Source organism: Corylus avellana, chromosome ca1, assembly GCF_901000735.1.
Source record: "Corylus avellana chromosome ca1, CavTom2PMs-1.0".
In the NCBI taxonomy this organism is placed as follows: domain Eukaryota; kingdom Viridiplantae; phylum Streptophyta; class Magnoliopsida; order Fagales; family Betulaceae; genus Corylus; species Corylus avellana.
In genome coordinates, this window is record NC_081541.1 from 26,953,981 (window position 1) to 26,966,407 (window position 12,427).

General features: G+C 33.9%; 1 protein-coding gene across 1 annotated transcript; it reads left to right on the forward strand.

Moving 5' to 3' along the window:
• The first annotated feature begins 2,046 nt into the window (after nucleotides 1–2,046).
• LOC132168412 (transcription factor TCP8-like) lies at nucleotides 2,047–6,620 on the forward strand. The gene is made up of 4 exons (XM_059579397.1): nucleotides 2,047–2,058; nucleotides 2,141–2,157; nucleotides 4,489–6,131; nucleotides 6,275–6,620. Exons 1-3 carry the CDS (start codon nucleotides 2,047–2,049, stop codon nucleotides 6,104–6,106), a joined length of 1,647 nt encoding a protein of 548 aa, XP_059435380.1. The 3' UTR covers nucleotides 6,107–6,131; nucleotides 6,275–6,620.
• The last annotated feature ends 5,807 nt before the right edge of the window (nucleotides 6,621–12,427 follow it).

Consider the following 12,427-nt stretch of genomic DNA (forward strand, 5'->3'; position numbering starts at 1 on the left):
TGGACACAATTTTTAGTTTGAATGGGACATTGACACCATATGGTAATTTGAGAGAATTATGTATACTTTTCCCATTAGTTTTTTTTTTTTTTTTAAAAAAAAAAATTATTTTTAAGAATTAATGCCATAAACCACTCTCTTATCTCATCATTATTCTAACATATTGACGTCAATGACGTGTGAGTGCCAATTAGTTGTCGCTATATATATATATATATATAGAGCTAATTCAATAATTGATTAATACTGTCATGTCAGCAAGGTATAATAGTTATGGGATAAAAATATTAATTTTTATAATTACTCTACTTTTTTTGTTTATTTTTTTCTAGGTACGAATTATTCTACTTTTAATGGCTTAAGAAGTGGCAACTTCAACCATAATAAGTGTTACCTAAGTTTTTCGAATACTAACTACAATCTCAATATCCATTTATATATGTAGTCAAATGGAATCTTTCATTTTTTTTTTCTTCTTCCCAAAAAATAGTTCTAAATTTTATCCATTATGGCTATAATAAAAATTTATGATATTTTAAATTTTTTTATGATCAGCAAGTAGAAAAATATAATTTACCAAAAAAAAAAAAAGGGAAGGTACACATATCTTTTCTAATTATCTTCAGTTTATTGAACTGTTTTGGATTATGCTCACTATCATTTCCATTTGGAAAACTACACTTGAAACTTTTTTTTTTATTGTGATTTTTTGAAAAGCTCACCCCCAAAAAAAAAAAATGTAACTAGAAAGTGAATTTTTATGGTTTTAATATTTTGTAAAAAAAATATTTTAATATCTTTTGCATTTTTGATCAAGAACATGTCCTCTCTTTCTCTTCTCAATATGTGATTACCACTTATTGGATTATATGTATATTTGTGTATAGAGTAATGCTAAGTACCATTTTTTTATCCCCCTAAAATCTTCCTAAAGCTGATGTGGCTTTTAAAATCACCATTAAATTTTAGATGAATCATACTTGAATTTTGATCCAATAGTGATTTTAAAAGTCACATCAATTTTAGGAGGATTTTAGAAGAATAAAAATATGGTACCTAGCATTACTCGTGTGTGTATATATATATATATATATATATATATATGTTTGAACTTCTTTGAGAGAGGATATTAATTAAAGCAAGATTTATTAATCTTCTTTGCATTAAAATCTTCTTGATTTCCCAAATGAAGTCCATTGTAAAAAATTTAAAATCCTAATAAATATTTGTAATTAAAAAATTAACTAAAAATAATAATTCAAATCTAAGAACTCCATCATGTCAGGAACTCATATAAAAAAAATCTAAAAATGATTGATCCAATAATTATTTAAATCAACTTATGACATCAAGCATATATATATATATATATCATCCTCCAAAATGCCGATCAACAAGTTCGATCGTTTATTGAGGTTTCCTCAAAAGTCAAAGCTTCCAAGAGTTCCACCAACATATTGATCAAGAAAAAGAGGCAAAGTAAATAGTGGCCTAATTAATATGTAGGATTATGTTAAATTAATTGCATTTTTGCCGCAAAAGTATTGATGAGTATATAAGAAGTTTATTTGTATGAATGGGTGACATATATATAGTTTTATTATTGCTTAAATAATATAATAAACCCAAAAATATAAAAAAATTATTCCATGTACTCTCTCTATTTTCTCAAATTGATATTTGTAGTTGAAATAGATGATTTCGTCTATATTTTTGTTAATTATTTTTCTAATAAAAAATTAATAATAATCTTTCCATGGTCATTGAGGGATTATTTTAGGCTCATGATTTTTATTTTTATTTTTATTTTTTTTATGATTATAATAGAATTCATGAGTTGATATTAATTTTTTTTTTTTTTTTTGACATGTCTACACAAGGGAAGGAAGATGGAGGATTCGAACTAATGATATCCGCTTCATTAGGCTTGGTCCACAGCTGATTGAGTTACCCCTTGTGGACGTATGAGTTGATATTATTGATTTTGAGTGAGAATCATTTAGCATACGACAGCAAATGATTAAATTGATTAGTTTGTATTATTGGATGGGAAGTGAGGTACGTTGACATATTAACTATCACAAGTTTAATTAATAAATATTGGTGCTAAATTTTTGACTAACATGTGTTTCTTTTGTAGGTTGATAAGACATTCTTGTAATAATCTTTCATAAAATTTCCTTCCTTTATTTCACTTTCCTTCATTAATTGGATTAGGTAGGTGCCTAACACCTTTAATCTTGTATCTATCAAAGTGTCATTACATTTATTTTTTATTTTTCTATTCAAAGTGTCAATAGAGTTAACTCTTATAATGAATTGGTGCAAAGCCTTGTAAATTTTTATTATTATTTTGATGTTTTTGTTTATATTTTTTTTTAATTTTCTTCAAAAATTAATATCCAGTCTATTAAATTAACGTGTGTCCAAAATACATGTAATTTTTGAAAAATATACATGAGAATCATATTCATTTTAAACACATGTCAGTTAAATAAATTAGATTTGAGAAGAAAAATTATTTAAAAAAAAAAACAAAAAATTTGTCTGAAAATTATTCTTTATCCCATTCTCTACCATGAGAGTAAACGGACAATATTTTATTGTTTTATGAATAACGCTATTCTTCATAGTTATTTGTATTTTAAGTGATTTTTTTTTTTATGTTAATCACTTAAAATAACAACCCAAAAAAAAAAAAAAACCTAAAATATGTTATATCAGCCGATATTTAAATGTAAATAATGGGATTAGTTTTGTTTTATAATAAGCAAATTGGGATTCTCACACCACATGACAAATATTTTGTCTCACTAGTCAAGTTGATAGCTTTGTGCTTCACTAAGCAAATCTATAATAAGCGAGGGCAATACAGTCATATCAAAGGCAGGGGGTGCCCAAGTTGACTAAAACTCAAAAAAAAAAAAAAAAAAGAAGAAAAAAAAGAAAAGAAAAAGAGAAACAACAAAACACGGTGTGGGGTTGGGTTGGGATGAGCTGTCCTACTGCATGAGATGCTTTTATCTGATGCTTACCTGCGCTGTCTAGCAGCTTGCTGCCTTGGACTTGCATATATTTACCAAAAAACCAGAGCTCCAGCATAAACATTAAACACCAATTCTTTTCTTTACCTAATCGCATCTCTCTGTCGTTTTTCCTTTGCTCATGAGAAAGCTTACTTTAATGTGTAGAATAAATTTAGCCTGTAAAATTGTGAGCTTTCAAGCTTAACCACCACCATGCATATGGATTAGGGCTTCCAAACCAGATGAATAAACAAAGTCCCCATTCTCTGCCAAATATTCTGAATCCCACTGCATGAGAGAGAGAGAGAGAGAGAGAAGCATGGGTAAGTTTCGAAATTTTCTTGACCATTTTTTTGGAGCATGCACCTTTGTTTATAATTTGTTGTCAAAGGGTGTTTATCGTGTATTTAATCTGACCCATTTATTTAAATGAGTCAGACCTTTTAACCAGAACTCACAAATTTCGTTTTAGGTTTGTGTTGAGTTTACGGATCGTATCAAAAATTGACGGCCTTTATGTTACGTGTCAAGTTCGGGTATGGGTAAATAGGTCAACTTTATCCCGACTCAACTTTATCCTTAACCCTAATACATTGATTTCTTATAATTAGGTTGATGTTGGATTTGTCAGTCATGTAAAAAATTGTCAGTCCTATTTAGGACACTTCAACTAATTATTTAAATGACAACGTTGACCTTGGTTTAGACCAGTTTGGTCAAAATAGTGGAGGACAATATTGGATTTTCAGGTCCTAAGGTGGTGTTTGCTAACCCTTTTTAAGAGGTGATTTTGGTTGAAAAATTATTTTAATGCGACATAAAAATGAAATTCGATCGTAATTACTATTTCAACTATTTTAGATAAAACAAAAAAAGAAAAAAAGGAAATTGAGAATGAGTTAACAAACGATTCAAATGATATAAAAAATCACTTAAAATACGTTACGGTTTACCTACTTTAACTAGAGTTAGTGTAGGTAGTAATAAAGGAGAGTTTAACTCTTGTTGTATAGTTAACAAAATTTATATGTTGTGTGTATTTTTAACTTGGATATTTTTGTGTGTAAGCTAACCTTTTACGAGACCCCACGAGTGGGCTTCTGCTACTTTTTTCCCCCCCAAGGTCCCCATCTGCTTTTCTCTCTTCTATCAAACCCCTCTTAACCTACTCTCTCTCTCTCTCTCTCTCTCTCTCTTGCAGCTCAGGGAAGGACAACAGTCAATCACGAAGCAAGAGAGAACCCCACAAACTCTTAGTCCTACTAAACTCCAAACCTGCAAAATTTAACACACTCTCTCTCTCTCTCTTATCTTCTTTCTCTCTGTCTCTCTCTAAACACAATAGGATGATGAGTTAGAGAGGAGAGCAAAGAGATAGATGGGGTTGATGAATCACCTTTGAACCCAGGAAGAGGCCACCCCCACCCACACCGTGGAACTACTGAGTTACCCAGGCCAGCAGAATAGCAAGCAGCAAGCACACCACCACTCACCACCACCACCACCACCACCAACAACAACAACATCATCATCATCATCACCAACAACAACAGCAGAACCAGAACCAGTCGTCCTCGTCTTCCCACCAGCTTGTGGTCCCTTTTGATGGCAGATCAGGAGGACCCTTCATGGGCTCCATCTCCATCCAGGCTGGCCTCTCCACCCATGGCGGGGCAGGTGCAGGTGTACCTTCTTCCTCATCTCCCTCTTCTCTGTCGTCATCCACATCTTCTTCCTCCTCCGCCGCCTCTACATCCGCTGCCCCGCCTCACCTCGTTGACGCCTCACTCGCCATCGCCACCAGATCCGACCGATCCACTCCCCTCCTCGACTCCATCAAAAAGAACCCACATCAACAGCAACAGCAATTGGCTATCGTACCCGCTACAACAGCAGTAACAACCACAGCCGCCGCCACAACAACAACCGCGGTCAAGCGATCCACGAAGGACCGCCACACGAAGGTCGACGGCCGGGGCCGACGAATCCGAATGCCGGCGACCTGCGCCGCCAGGGTCTTTCAATTGACCAGAGAATTGGGTCACAAGTCCGACGGCGAGACCATCGAGTGGCTGCTACAACAGGCCGAACCGGCAATTATTGCCGCCACGGGGACCGGCACCATCCCGGCCAATTTCTCCACTCTCAACGTCTCGCTTCGCAGCAGCGGCTCCACGCTCTCGGCTCCGCCTTCAAAATCCGCTCCTCATTCCTTCCCTGGCGCTCTGGCTCTCGCCCACGCTTACCACGAAGAAGGATTCGCTCACCCGGCTTTCTTAGGCTACCATCAACAGCAGCAGCAGCAGCAGCAACAACACCTTATGACAGCAGATCAAATAGCAGAAGCGCTTCCAAGTGGCGGTGGCGGAGAGAGCGGTGGGGGTGGAGATTCCACAGAGAATTACATGAGAAAACGCTACAGAGAAGATCTATTCAAGGAAGAACAACCACAGAACGAGGGAGGTGGTGGTGGCGGTGGCGGTGGAGAAGGCTCGCCTTCAGGGAACAAGGCTTTCAAGAGCAGCGGCTTACAATTACCGAAATCGCAAGTACAAGAAGGAGGATCTTCTGGGCAGTTTAGGCCCTCCAATATCCTACCCGCCACTGCCATGTGGGCAGTAGCGCCGGCGCCCAGTAGCGGCACAGGCAGCACATTCTGGATGCTGCCAGTAAGCGCCGGCGCCGGAGGTCCGTCGGTCACCACATCAGCCGCCGGCCCATCAGAATCCCACATGTGGACTTTCCCGACAGCGCCAACCGCGAGCGGGAACACATTGCAAGCGCCGCTGCATTTCATGCCGAGGTTCAATCTCAATCCGGGCGGTCTAGAATTCCAAGGGAGCAGAGCAAATCCTCTGCAATTGGGTTCCATGTTAATGCAGCAGCAGCCGTCTCAGCATCTCGGGCTGGGGGTTTCGGAATCCAATCTGGGAATGTTGGCTGCTCTGAATGCTTATTCTAGAGGGGGTCTGAATATGAATTCCGATCACCAGCAGCAAAATCATCCGTTGGATCAGCACCATCAACACCAGCCTCAAGCAACGGATAGTGGAGATGAAGGCCCAGATAGTTCTCAGTGAAAAAATCAGAAGAATATACGAGTTGGTTAGTCGCTCTTATACCATATATTATATGTATATAACAAAAAAAAAAAAAAAACAGCTTGATTAATTTCTTCCATTATTATTTTTCTTTCAAATTTCGTTGTATGGGAGCAGGAGCTAGAGATTGTTGGCTTTGTTTTGCAGATTTGGAAGTTCTTGGAAAATTCATTGAGACATCATCGTCTGAGAAGAGAGGGTCCTAAGTTCTCTCATTTAGTGTTCTTTTGAGGTTTTTTTTTTTTTTTTTCACATGTTTTTTGGGGATTTGTCTAGATTGTCGATGTGGGACTACTTTTGAGATGTATTTGTTAGTTTGGTCCAAAGGGACTGAAAGGAATAGGCAGAGAGAGAGAGAGAGAGACAGAGAGATTTGTATAGGAGGATATTTGTTGGTGTTTAGTATTGTTAATTATTTGCTTTGTTTGTATGAGAAAAATGGAAAACAACCAAAAGGAATTAAGAGTAAAATTTGGAATTTTTTTTTTTTTTTCTTTCTCTCTCTCTCTCTCTCTATAAAGCATCTCTTGTTATCTGTCATAACTTTCACGAAACAGTGAGGAAAATGAGGAGAAAAAAAAAAGGGTCTTTGAATTCTGCTTTTAGTATTTATGAGATGGATTGGAGAAGTTGTCTGATAAATAAGCTTCAATGCCTGTGATTTCTTATAGAAATGGAAAAAAAAGAGCAGATGGGACAAAGAATGGTATGCAGGCTGCAGCAGCCAACCAAAATCCTTTTCATGTATGTTTGTGAAGAGAGAGAGAGAGAGAGAGAGAGAGAGATATCAGATATCCAATAATGGAGTGGAGAGATATTGCTCAACAAAAAAAAGAAAAAACAAGAAAAGAAAAAAGGAGAGTTTATTTACCAACATTTTCTCTGTGGCTTTGAAGACGGATCCAATGGCCATGTCAGGTGGTTTGTTTCCTTGTCATTTCTCTCTATTTTATTATATATATATATATATATATATATATATATGTGTGTGTGTGTGTGTGTGTGTGTTATTAATGAGGTACGATATAGATATAAGAATCTTTCTGGCTGCTTTCCTTTTTAGTATTTTTTGCATGTCTTCCAAGGAGAGCCAACATCTACTGGGTATCTCCCTGGTTTTCAGCCTTCAAGAAGACTATTTTACTTGAATGGTGGATTGTTAAGTACTAGAGATATCGCCAATTTTAACACTTGACATAATTAAAAGGACACAATTATATCAAAGAAAATTAACTTTGCACAATGATAGGATTTGGATTTTCTAGGGAGCAAGGATTGTGAGAGAAGCCTGAATTTTAAAGAAATAATAGATTCTAAAATTACAAAATTTAGGCCGTTAATTACATCGAACGACTTGAAAAATGCAACATATTAAAAATGTGGCATGTTACCGTGGCAGTCAAAAAGAAAATTTTCCTTCTTCACTTTTGCAAACAAACTTCTTTTTTAGAAAACTAAAAAACGAGTTTTAGATCAAAGCTTTTCTACACAATAGAGAGTAAGAGCGTGATAAAAATATATTAAATTCTCGTAGGTAACATATTACATTTTTAATAGATTACATTTTATAAGTCGTTCGATGCAATGAATGGCCTGAAATTTGTTATTTTAGAATCTTCATTTATTTTAAAATGGTAAAATAATCATTATCCAATTATTAGAGTGACTTGTTTGGGTGAGTGGGCTTTTGCTCGACCCGCTCTTGCCCAATAACAAAATCAAAAATGTTAGAAACATAATGACAGAACTCCCAAATTATCGAGAACTCGAATTAGTAATAAATTTACAATCGAGTCGAGACATAAGATTCCGTTTTGATTTGACTTGAACAGTCAATTCAGATGACTTTCTCACATTCATTTTTTTTTTTCCTATTTACATATTTCTAAAAAAAAAAAGAAAAAGAAAAAAAAAGGGGGTCTTCTTCTACTGTCTACGTGTCACTAGAGAGTTGTACTTGTTTGAATTCACTCTTCCTTGGTGACCCTTTTCCATTTTTCTTTACCGTTGTAAAAGCATACATCACATCGGTGGCCAAAAAGACAGCATACATTATTAATAACATGGGTGTAGGTATTCCTGTTCTTTCATTTCTTGAGCATTTGATTTGGTTACCCAAAAAGAGACACCATTTTACATGCCACGTTAAAGTTTGGGTGAAAATCGTTTCTTGTTGCCAAAGTTTCCTTGTTTTATACCCTAATTTGGATGCTAATTTGGTCCTAAACCAAAATCCAATCTAAATTACGATTCATATGATTTTGGATTTGGATTGATCGTGGCCGTTCAATTTCAAAGAGTAGCTAGCTAGCTACCTATATTCTTTTCTACTTTTATATGGAGAGGTTTTGATCATATTCCTTTCGAGGATCAAAGATAAGATAGTATCATAGTAGTATGTTTCCACTTTATCAAAAGTTCTACGAGGATAAATCAGCAAAATTATTTCTTTCTTTCTTTTTTTCTTTTTGGAAAGTATATGGCTTATGATTAGCTAAAATGACCCGTAAAAAGAAATGCTACGATTTTTTATGGTGTTCTCCTCATCCTATATATATATATATATATATATTTTTTTTTTGTACTGAAAAAAATAAAAAATAAAATAGCTTATCCCACCAGTCTCTCAATTTTTTTTTTAAATTTTTTTAAAAAACAATATTCACGTAGGATGAGGAGAACATTGAGAGGAACTGTAGCATTTCTCAACCCGTAAATTCGATACGAATTCAACACAAAATTAGCGGATTAGGATTCAGGAGTTTGACCAATTTAATTAAAAGCAGGTTTCGGATTGCGTTTGAGAAATAGAGTTTTTAAGTCAAAAAATGTTTTTTTTCTACATGTTAGTCAATTTTAAGCTTTTTGAACCCTTAAAATCGATTTCAATTATTTTTACCAAACAAATTTTTTTTTTCTTCCTTTAAACGGGCTTTTTAAGTATTAAACGCACTTTTAGGCCTTTCAAACGCACACCCAAACAAGTCATAAATCAGTTGAGTTAGGATTAACCTATAAAGTCCTATACCTATTTTTCAACCTGACTTGAACTCATCATGAGACATAAGAGTAAAAAAACAAATTACTTGACTCGCAAACATGATACGAATTCAACACGAAATTAGCGAGTTAAAGTTGATAGGTCTAATCCATTTAATTAAATTTATCAAATTCTAATTTTCATACACATGCCTTGATACAACCTGAACTCAATATGCTAAAACGAATTGACACCTCTAATTGGGCCAAAATTATGTACTTCTTACTAATTTTTTTTGTTAGTAGAACAGTGTAGACCACATGAACTTTGGACAGAATCAAAGCTTGAGTCAACCCACATGCCCTGGTTTTGTGTAGTAATGGACAAAACTCAACTTTCACTCTGTTCTCAAGAAATTTTTTTTTTTTTTTTTTTTAAAAATATATATATTATTATGCTAAGCATATTCACTTAATTATAATAATCTTTCCCGCCCTCCTATTTTTTGGACATTGGCAGGTGTTCCGGTAATCCGTAATTTCCGCAACAAAAAGCTAGAATTGGGATTTTTATAATAAAATAATCTTTCTAATTAAAGAAAGTAATTGAATGACAGTACAAATATTGACCTAAAATTAAAAATTAAATAACATAATAAAAGAAAGGTTTGCTGAGATTACTGTTTAAGGAAAGGACAGAAGAGGCGGTCATCATGAGTGATCTGTAAAGTGAATGGACGGCCAGGATGATTCTTTCTGTCTTGGGTTTGCTCATGTTCACGAGGCTATAGTATAGAAATGGATCCAGTGGATTTTGGAATAAATTAAAGTTCCACGCGCTTCACGTGCTCCAATCATAGAGCTCATAAGTGCGGCTCTGATGAAAGTGGAGGGTCATATAGCGCGTGGAACATTCTTTCTTGCCATTTTTTTTAAGCCCTTTTTCTAGATTCCTTTTTATTTTTTAACATTTTTTTTTACTAAAATTTTTCTTGACCAATAAATATTACCATAGGTGAAAAGTTGGAAACGAAGAAGAAAAATTGCTGTAAATAATTTAATTTGCTATATTTATGTTAATAAACGCAAAACAAAGCTACTTTATTAAAGGCTATGTAGTTTGAGAAGACTTTAGAGGAACGATACGGAAAAAAAAAAAAATGACGGATTAGTGGGATAAGTTTTTTTTTTTAAGAAAATAATATTTACGTAGGATGAGAATAACACCGAGAGGAATCGTAACATTTTTACGAGAAATATATGCTCATATTTCACATATGACATTTTCTTTTTAATTTTTTTTTAGTACTATAGTCCTATTGTAATTTTTGTATATAATAGTTCATATTTTATAGAAATGAGTGTCATGTGGACTATCACTTGACAATTTTTATTTTAGTGTCTGACGCAGTAAGTGATATATTAATTGTCACTTGACCGTTTATATTTTAGTATTAAGGTCATAAATATCATATAAACTATTAAGTCATTTTGTAAGGAACTTATAATAAAAGTTATAATATTGTTAACGACGCTCTTTCTTGATTAGTGGTGATAATAGGTCAAATCAATAATTTAGGAGTTTGCTACTTCAACTTGGTACTAGTATAATTTATGTGAATGGAAGTCATCATTAGGAAGATATATATAGTTAAATATTTTATTTAACTTTTAAGATTATATGATAACAATTATAATAAATTTATTCCATATTCTATTTTTATAAAAAAAATTAATTAATTGCCGCGAGGTGGTAGTAATGACTAATGAGTTGGTTTTTTTAATTTATTATTATTTTAGACGAAAGGTAAGCAATTAAGTATATTATCTCCTTTGCTTTTGAGCATGTTGGATACCATACAAGCTGTCAGGGTTCATTATCTTGCCCCATGTCCTTTTGGCAAATCTTCTAATGGATTATTATTATTAGAGAAATGTGTTATTTTTCCATCATCTCACATTTATTTATTATTATTATTATTATTATTTTTAATTTTTTTGTTTGTACTGCTACTAATACTGGTTTCCTACCATTGTTGGCTGGGTATCTAGCCTTTCTAGTGGCGACAGGAGTTGCACCTACCGAGTAGATTCTGAAGAAAGTTCCAAAAAGAGCATACAATGCGAAAAAAGCTTAAAAACAAAAGAAAACCAAACAAAAGGACTAAATCAGGTGGGAAAAGAAGAAGGCATGGGCAAGGGCAACAACCCACGAGACCACAAAAAAAAAAAAAAAAAAAAAAAAAAAAAAAAAAAAAAAAAAAAAAAACGTGTGAATTAAAAATAAATCTAAATTATATATAGGAAAGTGGTCTTTCTCTGTCTCAAAAATATTAGTCAACCTGAAAATATTTTCAGTCTGCCAAGAAAATTAACTCCACAAGATGTAAAATAGTTTACATTCCTCATCTGCGTAGACTGTTTTTCTCGCCTCTCCCACACCGTCAAATAAGCAATTGTTAAAAAGTCCTTCATAGGCCTATTTGCACAAACACCTGCCCGAGCAAGTAAGCCCCAACAAGAGCCCTTTCACGATTGCCTACATAAATTGCACGCAATATGGACACACAATTGCATGACATCTCAATCCTACCTCCAAAGACCTTTTATTACCCCTCTCTTCCTTTGCAACTCCTCAAATTATACGAAAGTATAAAATATATTTTGGAGTTTTTCATATGAGCTAAACGCCAACAAATATTTTTTGCACCATTTTCGAGGTCACAAACAAACAGTGAAAAATAGCCACTTTTTTCCACAAAATATTTTGCACTAAAAAATATTTTGACATAAAATATTTCACATCCGAAGAAACAGGAGACAATAATACCTTCCACTTCTAGGATCCATCTCATAATGTTGGCCCCTTATTATACCTTTAAATTAGAATATTCTTTCTGAGATTGAGTGTAAAAGTTATGAGACTAAAGAAAATAGTGTTCGGATTAGGTCGAATATTTATCTATTTATACAACCACAACCTCCTAACCAACCAGAAAAGTAGATGGGAAAAGAATATTAGTTAAGCCTTTTGCCTAGTATTCAACCTTTAATTCTATTTAAGAAATTATAATCAAACAAAAAATTAACATAATAAACATGCTAAAGAAAGGGATCTGCCATGCCAACAAAACTATGCAAACAGTGCACAAAACTATAATATGTTAAATCCATTCCATTAGTTATAAAGACTTTTTTTTTTTTTTAATTATTATTCTTGCCAGCCAAACACAACTCATTGCATTTAGAAATGAACCTGTGACTTCATCCTCCCATTCATCTATTAAATTATTTAAGCAATAGGCACAATTACACTTCATC